The sequence below is a fragment of the Rutidosis leptorrhynchoides genome, chromosome 3 (genome assembly GCF_046630445.1).
Source record: "Rutidosis leptorrhynchoides isolate AG116_Rl617_1_P2 chromosome 3, CSIRO_AGI_Rlap_v1, whole genome shotgun sequence".
Lineage (NCBI taxonomy): Eukaryota > Viridiplantae > Streptophyta > Magnoliopsida > Asterales > Asteraceae > Rutidosis > Rutidosis leptorrhynchoides.
The window spans coordinates 172,302,718-172,320,084 of record NC_092335.1 but is presented as its reverse complement, the minus strand read 5'-3'; the positions used below and the strand labels follow the sequence as shown (position 1 = coordinate 172,320,084).

At 34.2% G+C, this 17,367-nt stretch overlaps 1 protein-coding gene across 1 annotated transcript; it reads left to right on the top strand.

The window, feature by feature from the left end:
- The first annotated feature begins 4,196 nt into the window (after positions 1–4,196).
- LOC139900613 (uncharacterized) lies at positions 4,197–4,580 on the top strand. The gene has a single exon (XM_071883381.1). The coding sequence runs from the start codon at positions 4,197–4,199 to the stop codon at positions 4,578–4,580; it is 384 nt and encodes a 127-aa protein (XP_071739482.1).
- The last annotated feature ends 12,787 nt before the right edge of the window (positions 4,581–17,367 follow it).

The following is a 17,367-nucleotide window of genomic DNA, read 5'->3' as shown; positions in this document are numbered from 1 at the left end:
AATTTGTCATCTTTTATTTGCTCAGTTTATACTAGATAAAGATAGGGAACTGGGAGATGCATATACAGAAATCAAGGCTTTAAATTACCATGAACACCTTAAAGAAAAGGCTGCGGAAGAGGTGCACTTAAGTTTGCAATTTCTAATCAATTATCTGCATCGACTTAATAAACCCGTGATAGACTCATGGTTTATAGTCAACCTGTTATGTATTTGTTGTTGCAACTTAATGAAGAACTAAGTAAAGTCGATGAAAAGCTTAAGAAAACTGAATCGCTTCTGAAAAGCAAGGTACATAAAACCTAATAATATAAAGTTGCGTTTTTTATATTTTAATAAGTTGATGGGTTTTTAAATTTGGGTTTACAGAATTTAAAGATTATGAAAATAAACGATGATTAAAAGCAAGCCCTGGCTGCACAATTTGCAGCAAAAGCCACCCTTCGAAGAGTTCATGCAGCACGGAAAGATGACGATATACCTCTTACTGAGGCTACTCTTGCTCCATCAGAGGCGGAACTCAAGTTGGTTAAAATGGAGGTAAAATTTCAAACCACATATTTTGGGAAATTTTCATATCCTAATTTAAAACACATTTAATTTAATAACTGAATATGAAGAACTCCTTCTCTTTGTTGTTGAGGAAGTTATACGGTAACCGTTTTTCTTTATTCTTTATTTATTTTTTAGTACCTATGTTCCTTCTGCAATTGATATGTTTTTTCTTTTGCTAAACTTTATCCTAATTCTAATCATAATTATATTAGAATTTGAGGTATACATTCAAAAATTTCAAAAGGAGGTCTGTGGCTGATTTATTTCGAACTTGAGTTGGCTAGGCAAATAAGGTTCTTTTGCCTAAAAGATTCAAAATGTCAGATGTAAATGGTTTGTAAAATCAATCTTAAACTTTATTTGCAACGTACTAATAAGACTAACTTGTGCTTTTCTATATCTTCAAGTTATCTACAATTCCAGCATGTGGCTTACATTTGTGCTGTTGTTATTTTTTTCTTTCTCATATTTATATAATAAATGTATACTTGTAACATAAACAGTTATCCCCAATTAATTGGTGCAACACTTTAACTAATTCATTTTGCAATGGATATGGTGTCAAAACTATTTTCCTTATTGGGGTTATCCAAACACCTCACTTTCAAACCCCAATTTTTCTATACCAGAAAGGAAATGTTGTTGCTTCAGAGATCGAAACCCAATTAAAAGATGTTTAAGGAGCCTTTCATGTATCTTTATGTTCTACTATTTTTTAACCTTATTTTTTTATGATTTCAGGTGTACTATAATCTTAAGTTTGATATTGGTTAGGTACAATTACTATCATATTAATCAGCACAACTACCCTCTTTAAGGTGGACCATGGGTTGTGTGAACATGAGATTGAATTATGCAGGACTGTCTTATACATTAGAGTTTTTGTATACAAGCTGATTTTGCATAGTAGCATGGTTGTAATTTCTTACTACGAACCCATTTTGACATTGTTGCAGTTACCTAAACCAACTAACCAAACAATTTGTTTCGTACTGATGGGCTGATGAGCTGAAGTTGTATGGGTTCTGATTTAATGTACAAGGTATGGTAGTTGCTGATATGTTTGTTTATCTCTTACCATTTCTTCTATCAATGTTCGTCATTGAAAGCCATCATAAGGTTTTGATTCATTAAATTGTTAATTCTAAAGATTCTGACTTCTATAGAGATTCGCGTCCGGACTGCAGCTTGCATGTGGGTCCAAACCCCGTCTCGAGACCAAAATCTGCAGGTTTATGATAACAACAACCCGATTTTGTAAAAAAAGGTCAGACCCCAATAGGTATACATGCTCAATCATTTCCATGTCATTTACTCCCTTTCAAAAGTTGTAATGGATGGTATATTTGAATGATTTTGAACTACTTCATATTCTTGTTAGATTGTTGTTATGAATGGGTATCAAGAATTGTATTCATATGTTACACACTTAGTAGTTACTAATGAACCATGTCGAACTGTCTCCAAATCAAAATCTTGAAAATTGAATCATTGAAATTATTAACTATCAAAAAGAGGCAAAAATTACAAATGATATGATGTATAACTTGAAAAATGATCTATCTGACACATTATCGGGAAAGTATAAGGAGATCATACTGCTATGTTCATTTACTTTGTGTGTCTAATTTTAATGTTTTTGATATTTATTATTCACGTATATTGAACTACTATTACTTATATCATTAGCATAAATAACTTATTACTAAAATATTTTTAGAATGATGTATGATAAAATACCCGCGAATGCGCGGGTGATAAACTAGTTAAGCGTTAATTTGAATGAGGAATAGTACTCATAAAGAATACATGGGCGACTTCAATTCCTAGCTTATTAATCACCTTATCAATCCTAATTAAAATTAAAATTATAATATTATAATAATTAATTAACTAATTTATGCTTTATTATTATAATTATATATTTAAAATTAATAATTAATATTTAATATTTAATATTTAATAATATGTAATTATAATTATAATTATAATTATAATATAATTATAATTATAATTATTATAATTATTATTAACAGTTAAAGTAAAGGGCAAAACATATATATTAAAGGAATGGTGGGTTTTTGTTTTAGAAAGCTAAGAACTTAGGAATGGTGGGTTGAAGCTAGTAAGCCAACATTTGATTTAACATGCAATCGTTGACCCAATCCATGGACAACGACTACTAATCAATTTGAATATGCATAAATTAATAACTTGGTTGCTAAAACCGAACTAAATAATCAATAACTTGGTCAATAATTAGCAACTAGTTGTGGAGTTCTCGCTTTGCGCCGGGGGCTCCGTTTTGAATGCGAGTTAAAAAAAAAAAAAGTCTTGATCTATTTTGTAAAAAAAATAAAAAATTTCGACATCTAACATTGAAGGGTTGTTCTTTTTGTGAAAGTTGCTTCTTTTGGCGTTCTTTTTTTTTTTAAAGTTAGTTGATCTATTTTGTAAAAAAGAATGTTTTTCGGCATCTTTTGGTAGCATTGAAGGGTTGCTCCTTTTATGAAAGTTGTCTCTTTTATCGTTGAGGAAAAAAAAAGGTAGTTGATTTTTTTGTAAAAAAGAATTTTTTTTTTCGACATCTTTTGGTAACATTGAAGGGTTGGTTCTTTTACGAAGTTGCTTCTTTTATCGTTGGATACCAAAAAAAAGTGAAATGACGAAAATACCCCTGATTACTATTGATGAATAGTGCTACAGGGTTTTGTCTTTTAGATAGTATAGTAATTTAACAGTTAACAATACAAAACAGCCGTTAAGAAAAGAAAATAATTATTACCCTACACACTAAGGGTGTGTTTGGCGCAAGAGCTTATGGGAGCTTAAGCTTATGATTTTAATAAGCTTCAAGTAATAAGCTTCGTTTGGTAGACATAAAAAGTAGAGCTTATGAAAATCATAAACTCTAAAAAAATAAGCTACTTCTAGTAGCTTATGAAAAAAAGTAGAGCTTATGAACTGGAAAATAAGTTTCGGTTAGTTTACCAAACACTTATAAAAAATAATAAGCTCCAGCTACTATCTTTAAAAATAAGCTCCAGCTCCAGCTCCAGCTAATTTCATATAAACACACCCTAAAACGGAAACAACTAAGTTACTGTACGTAGGGATCATGGGTAAAATCAAACTATTTTGTAAAGTTGACCACAAAGAACAACATAACAAGAACAAAAATCAATTTCACAAAAGTGGAATATGCGAATGCAAGATGTAGACATTCCCCTATCCAAAATAAAGGGAAGTCATTTCTTTATCTAGAGTAAAATATCTCAAGAGTAGAGAAAGTCCTCTCTCAATGTTCTATGGATCGAGAGATTGCTTCTGAATCGACATGTAGTCAATAAATAGGTTAAAAAAAGTGTGAGACGCCGAATGGTAGAATCAAATTTTCATGAGTTTTAAACCTGCCAGAAGTTAAATTTAGGCTCTAAGCGACAGTCAAGTTGTCAATTAATCGTCGCTTGTTGTTGGGCGATGGTGCATTGAAAGACAATTTCGGAAGACTATTTCGGTTAGAAAACAATGAAAATTGTTTGATTACGAATAGATTGATTAATGGCACATGGACGTGGGATTGGGTTCGGTCTGATATCGGTGCACGGAACAAAGCTAGTGTTCGTGACTTAATTGCGAAAATGGGTAACTTGATTTTGTTTGAAGGGTCTGATGCTTGGGTTTGGTCCTTATCGAATAATGTCGGATATTCAGTAAGCGACACGAGATCACATGTTGATGAACATGTTCTTCCTTCGAGTTTGGTTCACACGATGTGGTTGAAACAGATCCCGCGTAAAATCAATATATTTATTTGGAGGTTGTCTTTAGATAGGCTTCCAACTCGGTTTAACCTATCTCGACGTGGAGTGGAAATAGAGTCGACTGGATGTCCGTCTTGTAATTATGGTTCTGATACAATCCAACATGTTATGTTCGCGTGTGATGTGGCTTTGGAGCTTTGGAGAAGAGTGCGGCTATGGGTGGATGTTATGTTACCGGCTTTTTCCGAATGGTCAGTGTAGCTACCCGACAAAATCGTCATTGACGGCGCCGTCTACTTAGGTCCCGTAACGTGGTCATAAGTCTTTAAAATAACGTTTGACCAAAAATAGGTCGCATTCATTTCAAATGTAAAGATTGTTTCAAGTTTACAAGAATAGTTCAACCACCAGTTATGTTACAATGTTATAAGTACAAATGAAACCTATGCGACACAGTTTAAAATAAAGTCAAAAGACGCTCCATGTATGCATATATACTCGACATCCAATGCAAGTATCAAAATAATGAGCGGAAGCATGTATCACATATCGTTCAAAGACCAGAGAAAAACATAGAAATCTGTAAACGAAACGTTGGTGAAATCATAGGTTTAAGTAAGTAAGTGAGTAAGTAAAATGAACTACAAAATTTATAACATTTCAATAATAGTAACCATTCCAAAAATTGTTATCACGAGCACCCAATTATCAAGGCTTAACTTTCGTTCCATAGAACCCCATCACAATAGTGTTAGAACATACACTGTTTCTCGAAAATATATTTCATCCGAAGTAACGGTAGCGAACCGTCCGAATGAGGGTTTGTCAAACCCATATGGCCATACAACATAAGTTCTCGCTTACGCCCGGCAAGTGTAACTAATGATAATCAAATTGAGGATTTTGTTCTAACTCTATGTAGAATGTTTGTTTTCATACTTGTGTTCACTTTGTAACAAGAAACGTTTATGTTTTCTCATCCCAAATGTAAGTTTAAAAGAGAAAAAGTGGGACTATGATCTCACCTTGAGTACACGAGAAATAAATATACTTCACAAAGTTAACGAGTGTAAGAACGGATGCTAGTCTTGACCTAAACAAGTAGGTTGTATCAATAACGGTAAACACGGTTGGTCAAAGCTGTCCAATTAGTCCTATGGCTCGTTACGACTCGATTATATAGCATGTGAATCAAATTGTCAAGTTTCATGCAAGATACAAGTATAGAAGCAAATTAGAATGATTGCATAAGTATTTGATTAAGTTTAAACAAAAGTCAACTTTGGTCAAGTCAAAGTCAACGAAAAAGTCAACACGTTCGGGTCGGGTCCCGAACTATTTTTCAGAGGTTTTTTATCATATATAAGCATGTTAGAACAAGTTACATGTTAATCGGAGGTGCGTAGCATAGTTAGAATTAAACGGTAAACGACCAAACGAATCAGCCCTTGGTAGTTCATCTAGACGGTGTCCAGATTGGCTGGACAGCATCTAGATGTGAAGAGCTGGACGGCATCAAGATGTTTGGACGACGTCCCAACCAGTACCCAGGTCCTGTTTGCTGGAATTACACAAGTGCACGAACCAAACTTCAAACAATCACAATTTATTATCCGCAAACAATCAAAACATGTATCTTATATCATCGGAAATGTATTTTGTCGAGGAATATAACTAAACATATTTCATCAATCAATTTAACATTTACAACAACCAAAATCGCATTAAATGCTCACCATTTATTACAATCAAGGTCATTAAATACGTTTCATGATTCGGGCAACCAATTTACATGTATGATATGCCGTTTTGAAGGTAATTGAACACACATTGCAACTAAACACTTATCAACAACATTCCATAGCGTTTAATGCATCAAAGTTCATAATCAAGCCTATCAAACCCTAACCCAAATCACCAAAACAATAATCATGTTAATGAAGTTTCCTTAATCAACTTACACATCAAAATGAAGCTAGTGATACTAGTAACACAATTAAAACATGAACCTTTAACATCTAACAACATATAATCATCCAAAACTCAAGATTAAACACACACTTTTCAAGTTCATGCTAGTTACATCAAAACATCAAGATCGAGCATACAAATCCTATATTCATGTTAGACTCGAGCCATAGACACTAATTAACACACTTTTAAGTTTAAAAGATCAAGAACAAGAAATTTAGTGGTTTTAGAAAGTTACTCAAATGTGATGAAGTTGGTATGGAATCGAAGAGGAAGTTGCAAGGATTCCAAATATGCAATTTATTTTGAAGAACACTTGCTAGATCGGATTTGGATGATGAATTTGTGTTTGAAGCTTTTGAAAGCAAAAAGGGAAGTAAGAAAAGAGGAAGGAGGTGATGAAATGAAATGTGTGGTGGTGAGGAGGTTACTAGTTAACCAAATTTTCCCAAGTGGTAAGATTAGTCCCTCAAGTTTGTAGTCGGGTGCGGGAAATAACCAAACGGATTATTTTGAAATACACGAGAGTACGGGAGACGTTATAATCCAATAACGAAAATATTTAGAACGTTAGCTAAAGGAGGATACGAATCTAGATACGAACGATATTAACAAAAATAAAAAGACGGGCGTTAAAATAATTTAACAGAAAAATGCGGGATGTTACATTACCCACATCTTAAAAGAAATTTCGTCCCAAAATTTAGTTGGAAGTAGTAGTCGATGTCTCTTCCTCGAGACCTTGTGTTGTCAAATCTACGAATAAGTGAAGGTACTCCCTTATTATTTGGTCATGTTCCTCCCACGTAAACTTGGGTCCTCTTTTTGGCATCCCAAAGAACTTTGACAGTCAGGATTTTACGTTGTCTTAAGGTTTGGTTCTACGATCCATAATTTCAACCGGTTCTCCTATGAAGTGGAGTTTGTCATCAAAGATAAGCTTAACTAGAAGAATAACACGTTCCTGTTCCGCAGGACACGTCTCTAAGTTTGTTACATGGAATGTAGGATGAACGAAAACTTAATCAAGTTGTATGATTCAAACGGTATGTAGCGGGTCCAATACGCCCCAAGATTTCAAAAGGATCAATATATAGCGAATTTAACTTCTCTCGATTTCCCGAAATGGATTATACCTTTCCAAGGTGCGGTTTTTCAATATTACGCGGTTACTCACTTGGAATTCGAGAGGTTTTCATCTAACATTGGTATAACTCTTTTGGTGACTACGGGCCTGCTTGAGCCCTTCTCGGACTTGAACTATCTCAACGGTTGTTTCCTGAATAAGTTCGGATCCTGTGATTGCTTGTCACCTACTTCGGTCCAATGAATAGGAGAGCAACATTTGCGGTCATATAAGGTTTTGAAAAGTGTGGCGTTAATATACGAGTGGTAACTACCGTTGTAAGAGGAATCAACTAAAAGCGACAATACAAGTTTGTAACATGTCTTTCCAAGATTTGAATTGTACTTTTGCTTGTTCCATTGGTTTGTGGATGATACGCAGTACTCATGCTCAAATGTGTTCCTAAAGCTTCTTGTAAAACTAGAAGTGAAATGAGTATTTCGATTCGAGATAATTGACAATGGTACACCGGGTTGGAAAAAGGTTTCTTTAAGATATGTTTGAACAAGTTAGTTAGGGTTCGAAAACGTTTGTTGGAACAAGTTTCTTATCGGCTACTGAAAAACGTTCGTCAGGGCTATTCACCCTCGTGGCGAATACTAGTAATACGTGAAGAGTCTCTCTCTCTCTATTGAGAATTTAGATAAGAGGTTTCCTTATACAAAAGTACGAGTGAAAAAGATAGGAGTGAAATGAGAACTTAGAATAGGATGAGTTTACATCTTGAGGTAGCCATATCACGCATCTAGTGGTCAAATGTTGAGACTTGGTGGGAAACGAGATAGTACACGTAGTGGTATAGTTCGGGGTTGAGTAGTAGTTGGCTGTATAACAGAAGCACAAGGACGTTAAGTCAAAGAAGAATGAGGTATCCTTGGATTGTGTGTTGTCTTAAATTCCAGTAATATCAGACAGTAACGGTGAAATAATAGAGTTATGTAACGTGGTACGTGATGACGAGAAGATTGATGGGGTCCATAATTAAGTGTTCCAATTTTTCAGGCAAAACAACGAATTTCAGTTTCCTTGATTTCGAGTCGAAAGAGGATGCCTTTCAGGCGTTCACGTAGAAATATTTTCATATTTGAGTTCCATTTTGTGTTACACAGATTTTGCTAATCTGGTTGATGTGGATAATCACGTTCAGGGTTCGGATATGGAGAGACTTAATTCTTCCCTTATTGAGCTAACGGGGTTAAAGGACGAGCAACACGAGAAAAAGTCGGAAATGTATCTTTGGTAATAACCGGTGAGATCTAAGATTTTACGAATACAAGTCAAAGTCGTGAGGATTTCCCGATTACGTGTGGCTTCGATTTTTGCGAGATTTATTGTAATACCTTGACCACTAACAACATGGTCTAGAAATTGGACTTTGTTTAAGCAAAGTTCACACTTGGAGATTTTGGCATAGAGTTGCTCTTTTCTCAAGAGTTCGAGCGTAAGACAGAGATGTTGTTCGTTTTCTTCTTTACTTAAATAGATTTAGACATCATATATAAATACGATAACGGATTTGTCTAGATATGTTTGCATACGCAGTTCAGGAGGTCTATGAATATGGACGGAGCCTTAGATAAACTAAACGGCACTAAAAGAAATTTATAACTATCGTAGCGAGTTCGGAAAGCGGTTTTAGAGATACCTTCTCCCATAAACCTCAATTGATGATGACCGGAATGGAGGTCGATTTTGGAATACACACGAGATCCTTGCAATTGACCAAGAGGTCATCGGTACGGGAAAGAGGATATCGGTTCTTAACCGGAAATTATTTAGTTCACGATAATCTATACACATGTAAGGAATCATTTTCTTCTTAACGAACAGGTTTTGAGCTCCCTAGTTCTATAGGTATCAAGTCAAAATTCAAATTATCCACCCAATAAGTTTAACGTACACCCTCCGATAAAATTTGTCGGTACGCAATAGTTTTCCGTTGGTCACTTGAATGGCGTAAGTAGTGTCTAGGGAAAGTGGTGGAGTGCAAGGAGTAGGCTACAAAGCCTTGGATACAAAAAATTTATCGAACCCCGAATCGAATGACATGAAACATAAGAGTTGTTGAGAAGAAACGTACCCGTGGCTAGTTGTCATCCCGGGCATCCTAGGTGTTAATGTTGAAGGCTCATCCGCGCACATTAGGGTTTGCTTTCTTCTTTGGACACGCATTCCTAAAATGACCCGGTTGGCCACATTCGAAACAAACACCCGCTTTTGGCGCATTGGGCCCCTTTTGAGCGACGGTAACGGTACTCTTACAAACATGGGCCGCATTGCCACTTCCTTGACACTTGATGCAAAATGGCTTGCCACATTTTCCATAATGATGGTTGTGGCACTTGTTGCAAAATGGTTTGCTACATTCAGCATAATGATGTTTGTGGCACTTGTTGCAAAAAGGCCGAGTTCCGACATAACTTTTCCTGTCGTCGGGGGTGAAAGGCTTCTTGGTGGAGTCGTTGTGGTTGTGGTTTCTTGATGGAAAGGCTTCCCATTTTCTTTTGTTGTTACCCGGTTGGTTATAAGCCTCGAGATCATTTCGGGCCATTTTTAAATTTCTTGGCCCCTGTTCGAGCCTTCAAGTCTCTTCGCACGGGAAGTATTCGGTGATCATTCTTTTTCTTAGTTCTGTCCAAGAGAGTGTATGGGCTTCATCGGTACCCACCGATTGTACATACATGTTCCACCATGAGAGAGCAATACCGGCGAATGTGAGGTTGGAAAACTTGACCTTATCTTGGTCCCGACAGCCGCTTATTCTAATTCATATGTGCATTCGACATTATTTCACTAAGTCAAGGTGGCGTGTCCATCAAATTAAACAACGTGAGATTAAGATGGAATAAAAGTTAGATATGAATGAAAGAGTTCGAGTATAAATGCACAAGTAGTCAAGTAAGTCCTACTTCAAGTCTATATGCCGGTTGTAGTCTAGACTCACTAATGTACCCTATGACTCGGGGTTGACACCAATGAACTCTAAATCCCTACAACCAATGTTCTGATACCATCTGTAACGACAGATGGGGACCACGTCCAGCCCAGTGCCTTTCCAGCTAACCGCTTGGTGACCACTGAGCGTACCTCAGACACTGATTTTACGGCCCGCATTTCTGCCAAACTGCCAACCCTCCTACAAAGGGACCGCAAGGGGTAAGAGTCAATGCTTCGTCACAGGTTACACTGTGAGAACCCCCTCTACGATTAACCCGCCAAAAAGCATAGTCCGTTCAGGGTGCCCGGCGCGACAGCCAGATGCGTGACTACCTTTATGGCTAAGGTTAAACCAGCTCTGATACCATCTGTAGCGACCCGACAAAATCGTCATTGATGACGCCGTCTACTTAGGTCCCGTTACGTGGTCATAAGTCTTTAAAATAACGTTTGACCAAAAATATGTCGCATTCATTTCAAATGTAAAGATTGTTTCAAGTTTACAAGAATAGTTCAACCACAAGTTATGTTACAATGTTATAAGTACAAATGAAACCTATGTGACACAGTTTAAAATAAAGTCAAAAGACGCTCCATGTATGCATATATACTCGACATCCAATGCAAGTATCAAAATAATGAGTGGAAGCATGTATCACATATCGTTCAAAGACCTGAGAAAAACATAGAAATCTGTCAACGAAAACGTTGGTGAAATCATAGGTTTAAGTAAGTAAGTGAGTAAGTAAAATGAACCACAAGATTTATAACATTTCAATAATAGTAAACCATTCCAAAAAATGTTATCACGAACACCCAATTATCAAGGCTTAACTTTCCTTCCATAGAACCCCATCACAATAGTGTTAGAACATACACTGTTTCTTGAAAATATATTTCATCTGAAGTAACGGTAGCGAACCGTCCGAATGAGGGTTTGTCAAACCCATATGGCCATACAATATAAGTTCTCGCTTACACCCGGCAAGTGTAACTAATGATAATCGAATTGAGGATTTTGTTCTAACTCGTATGTAGAATGTTTGTTTTCATACTTGTGTTCACTTTGTAACATGAAACGTTTATGTTTTCTCATCCCAAATGTAAGTTTAAAAGAGTAATAGTGGGACTATGATCTCACCTTGAGTACACGAGAAATAAATATACTTCACAAAGTTAACGAGTGTAAGAACGGATGCTAGTCATGACCTAAACAAGTAGGTTGTATCAATAACGGTAAACACGATTGGTCAAAGCTGTCCAATTAGTCCTATGGCTTGTTACAACTCGATTATATAGCATGTGAATCAAATATCAAGTTTCATGCAAGATACAAGTATAGAAGCAAATTAGAATGATTGCATAAGTATTTGATTAAGTTTAAACAAAAGTCAACTTTGGTCAAAACATGTATCTTATAGTTAGAATTAAACAGTAAACGACCAAACGAATCAGCCCTTGGTAGTTCATATGGACGGCGTCCAGATTGGCTGGACGGCGTCCAGATGTGAAGAGCTGGATGGCGTCCAGATGTATGGACGGCGTCCCAACCAGTACCCAGGTCCTGTTTGCTGGAATTACACAAGTGCACGAACCAAACTTCAAACAATCACAATTTATGATCCGCAAACAATCAAAACATGTATCTTATATCATCAGAAAGGTATTTTGACGAGGAAAATAACTAAACACATTTCATCAATCAATTTAACATTTAAAACAACCAAAATCGCATTAAATGCTCACCATTTATTACACTCAAGGTCATTAAATGCGTTTCATGATTCGGGCAACTAATTTACATGTATGATATGCCGTTTCGAAAGTAATTGAACACACATTGCAACTAAAAACTTATCAAAAACATTCTATAGCGTTTAATGCATCAAAGTTCATAATCAAGCCTATCAAACCCTAACCCAAATCACCAAAATAATAATCATGTTAATGAAGTTTCCTTAATCAACCTACACATCAAAATGAAGCTAGTGATACTAGTAACACAATTAAAACATGAACCTTTAACATCTAACAACATATAATCATCCAAAACTCAAGATTAAACACACACTTTTCAAATTCATGCTAGTTACATCAAAACATCAAGATCGAGCATACAAATCCTATATTCATGTTAGACTCGAGCCATAGACACTAATTAACGCACTTTTAAGTTTAAAAGATCAAGAACAAGAAATTTAGTGTTTTTGGAAAGTTACCCAAATGTGATGAAGTTGGTATGGAATCGAAGAGGAAGTTGCAAGGATTCTAAATATGCAATTTGTTTTGAAGAACACTTGCTAGATCGGATTTGGATGATGAATTTGTGTTTGAAGGTTTTGAGAGCAAAAAAGGAAGTAAGAAAAGAGGAAGGAGGTGATGAAATGAAATGTGTGGTGGCGAGGAGGTTACTAGTTAACCAAATTTGCCCAAGTGGCAAGATTAGTCCCTCAAGTTTGTAGTCGGGTGCGGGAAATAACCAAACGGATTATTTTGAAATACACGAGAGTACGGGAGACGTTATAATCCAATAACGAAAATATTTAGAACGTTAGCTAAAGGATGATACAAATCTAGATACGAACGATATTAATAAAAATAAAAAAACGGGCGTTAAAATAATTTAACGAAAAAATGCGGGATGTTACAGTCAGATTGGATATATTGGTTTGAAGGGTGGCGAGAATCGGAAGACTTGATGGCTAGATTGTACGTCATTGTTGCATTGACAGTTTGGCATATTTGGAGGTTTAGGAATAGTCTGATTTTTTATCAACGTCCGATGAAGCGTAGTATTTTGTTTGATTCGATTTGTTTCTTTTCGTTTGATTGGTATAAAAGTAGAGAAAAAAAGAATGTAAATTAGAACGATTGGCACGTTAAGCCATTGTAATGTGGTTCCCGAGTCTATGCTAACTCCTTGCTATGATAGTTCGGTTGTTTTATAAATGAATTTTGCTGTTAAACAAAAAAAAAAATTTAGCCATGGTTATAAAGTTGACCGTAGTTAATAATTATTTTAATTATCAAGTGATCATATGCTGAAGATGAAATTGATGTGGGCAGTAAAGGTCAAGGATTTTTCGATGGCTAAGTGAAGCGCAGTTTGTTACCTCCTTCGTCGGCACGTCTTGTTGTTGGAAACTGTTCGTTTAATGTGTTGTTCAATTCCATCACTTCTAGGTCGGGCAAGGTGATAAACGTTGATAAAACTGATGGGATAACGTCTAACCGGGCCCGAAAGGTCGAAAAAGGTCTTCTAAAGCCGTTAAAGTTTGGCTTAGTTTGATATGTGTAGGCGCATGTTTTGAGCTTCTATTTTTATATGTTAGTCTTTGATGTGTTCCTTACTTCCTTAGCACTTTGTGGTAGGCTTTATTTGTTTAGTATTAGACGTTTAGTCATGTGCTTAGCTGTTTGTTTCATTTGCTTATGTGATTGATTGTTTCATGTGTTGTGGTTGGCTAGTTTTAGGCTCGATATTAGATAGTGGTTCGCCCGTATGTTTTGGTTTAGCATAGTTTTCTAATTTCAAAACTTCCCATTTGGTCCTTTTTTGTATGTTTTTGGTGTTTTTTCATCTTTCCATGAAATCTCCTTGTTTAATGTTATCGTTATTTAGCAAAAAGAAAAAAAAGAAAAAAAATTGTTAAAGATAATTGATTACTAATATTCTTTACAAAATATAGGATATGAAATTAAAAAAAAATTTAAAAATTAAAAAATTAAAATTAAAAAAGTAACTATATATTTTAGAAACAAAGAGAGCAAATATTAACTGAAATATGAATAAAAATAAATAATAACATTACATTTTATTTTTCAAAGCAAAATGATGTATTACCATATAAAATATGTACACGGTTTTATTTTATTTTTATTTTTATTTTTATTTTGCAAAAATATTTATATATATATATATATATATATATATATATATATATATATATATATATATATATATATATATATATATATATATATATATATATATATATATATATATATCCGGTAGTAATACATTGAAATGATCCATACGATCTATAGTAGGAACACTTGGCCAATGCGATTTGGGAGAGAGAGAGAGGGGGGGTGTAGTGACCCGAACTTTTCCATGTTTATATATATTAATTGAGATTGATATTTACATGACTAAATGTTTCCAACGTGTTAAGCAATCAAACTTGTTAAGACTTGATTAATTGAAATAGGTTTCATATAGACAATTGACCACCCAAGTTGACCGGTGATTCACGAACGTTAAAACTTTTAAAAACTATACGGTGACATATATATGGTTATATATATAGTTAACATGATTTTATTATAAGTAAGTATCTCATTAGGTATTTTAACAATGAGTTATATACATAAAAATGAGACTATTAAATTAAGAAACTCGAAAATGATATATATAACGATTATCGTTATAACAACGTCTTACTAGGTACATATGAATCATATTAAGATATTTATACACTTGGTTAATTATGTTAAATGATAAGTAAATATATCATTAAATGTATTAACAATGAACTACATATGTAAAAATAAGACTACTAACTTAATGATTTCGAAACAAGACATATATGTAACGATTATCGTTGTAATGACATTTAACTGTATATATATCATACTAAGATATATTATATATCATAATATCATGATAATGTAACAATTTAACATCTCATTTGATATAATAAACAATGGGTTAACAAGATCGTTAACCTAAAGGTTTCAAAACAGCATTTACATGTAACGACTAACGATGACTTAACGACTCAGTTAAAATGTATATACATGTAGTGTTTTAATATGTATTCATAGACTTTTGAAAGACTTCAAGACACTTATCAAAATACTTCTACTTAACAAAAATGCTTACAATTACATCCTCGTTCAGTTTCATCAACAATTCTACCCGTATGCACCCGTATTCGTACTCGTACAATACACAACTTTTAGATGTATGTACTATTGGTATATACACTCCAATGATCAGCTCTTAGCAGCCCATGTGAGTCACCTAACACATGTGGGAATCATCATTTGGCAACTAGCATGAAATATCTCATAAAATTACAAAAATATGAGTAATCATTCATGACTTATTTACATAAAAACAAAATTACATATCCTTTATATCTAATCCATATACCAACGGCCAAAAACACCTAAAAAAACTTTCATTCTTCAATTTTCTTCATCTAATTGATCTCTCTCAAGTTCCATCTTCAAGTTCTAAGTGTTCTTCATAAATTCCATAAGTATAGTTTCATAAAAATCAAGAATACTTCCAAGTTTGCAAGTCTACTTCCAAGCTTTCTAATCCATTCCAAGTAATCATCTAAGATCAAGGAACCTTTGTTATTTACAGTAGGTTATCTTTCTAATTCAAGGTAATATTCATATTCAAACTTTGATTCAATTTCTACAACTATAACAATCTTATTTCGAGTGAAAATCTTACTTGAACTGTTTTCGTGTCATGATTCTGTTTCAAGAACTTTCAAGCCATCCAAGGATCCTTTGAAGCTAGATCCATTTTTCTCATTTCTGGTAGTTTTATCCAGAAAACTTGAGGTAGTAATGATGTTCATAACATCATTCGATTCATACATATAAAGCTATCTTATTCGAAGGTTTAAACTTGTAATCACTAGAACATAGTTTAGTTAATTCTAAACTTGTTCGCAAATAAAAGTTAATCTTTCTAACATGACTTTTAAAATCAAATAAACACATATTCTATATCTATATGATATGCTAACTTAATTATTTAAAACCTGGAAACACGATGAACACCATAAAATCGGATATACGCCGTCGTAGTGAAACCGGGGGCTGTTTTGGTTTGGATAATTAAAAACTATGATAAACTTTGATTTAAAAGTTGTTCTTCTGGAAAAATGATTTTTCATATGAACATGAAACTATATCCAAAAATCAAGGTTAAACTCAAAGTAGAAGTATGTTTTCTAAAATGGTCATCAAGACGTCGTTCTTTCGACTGAAATGACTACCTTTACAAAAAAGACTTGTAACTTATATTTCTGACTATAAACCTATACTTTTTCTATTTAGATTCATAAAATAGAGTTCAATATGAAACCATATCAATTTGATTCACTCAAAATGGATTTAAAATGAAGAAGTTATGGGTAAAACAAGATTGGATATTTTTGATCTTTTTAGCTACGGGAAATGTTTAACAAATCTATACAAATCACATCCTAGCTAACTTGTATTGTATTATACATGTATTCTAATATATTATGTAATCTTGGGATACCATAGACACGTATTCAAATGTTTTGACATATCATATCAACCCATGTATATATATTATTTGGAACAACCATAGACACTCTATATGCAGTAATGTTGGAGTTAGCTATACAGGGTTGAGGTTGATTCCAAAAATATATATACTTTGAGTTGTGATCTAGCCTGAGACATGTATATACTGGGTCGTGGATTGTGATAATGCTAAAAGCGAACATATATTTCATAGCATTATTCCTCAAGAAAGACAAGCTTTTAGTTGCAATTGTTCTATTTACAAGTGATATTCGTTTAAATAATAAAAGGTGAAGACAAAAGACAGATTCGACGAATTGAAGACGCAAACGACCAAAAAGCTCAAAAGTACAAAATACAATCAAAAAGGTTCCAATTATTGATAAGAAACATCTCAAAATTACAAGAGTACAAGATTCAAAACGCAAAGTACAAGATATTAAATTATTCGCAAGGACGTTCTAAAATCCGGAACCGGGACCAGAGTCAACTCTTAACGCTCGACGCAACGGACTAAAAATTACAAGTCAACGGAGTACAAGAATATAATATAATATATATATAATTAAATTTAATTATATATATTATATTATATAATAAATAAATAAGCAGCCCACGTTTTTAAAGAGTTTTGAGCTGTCACCGACGGCCATGCGATCGCATGGCCTGGAGGAAGAAATCCCATGCGATCGCATGGCCAACTTTTCCAGCCCA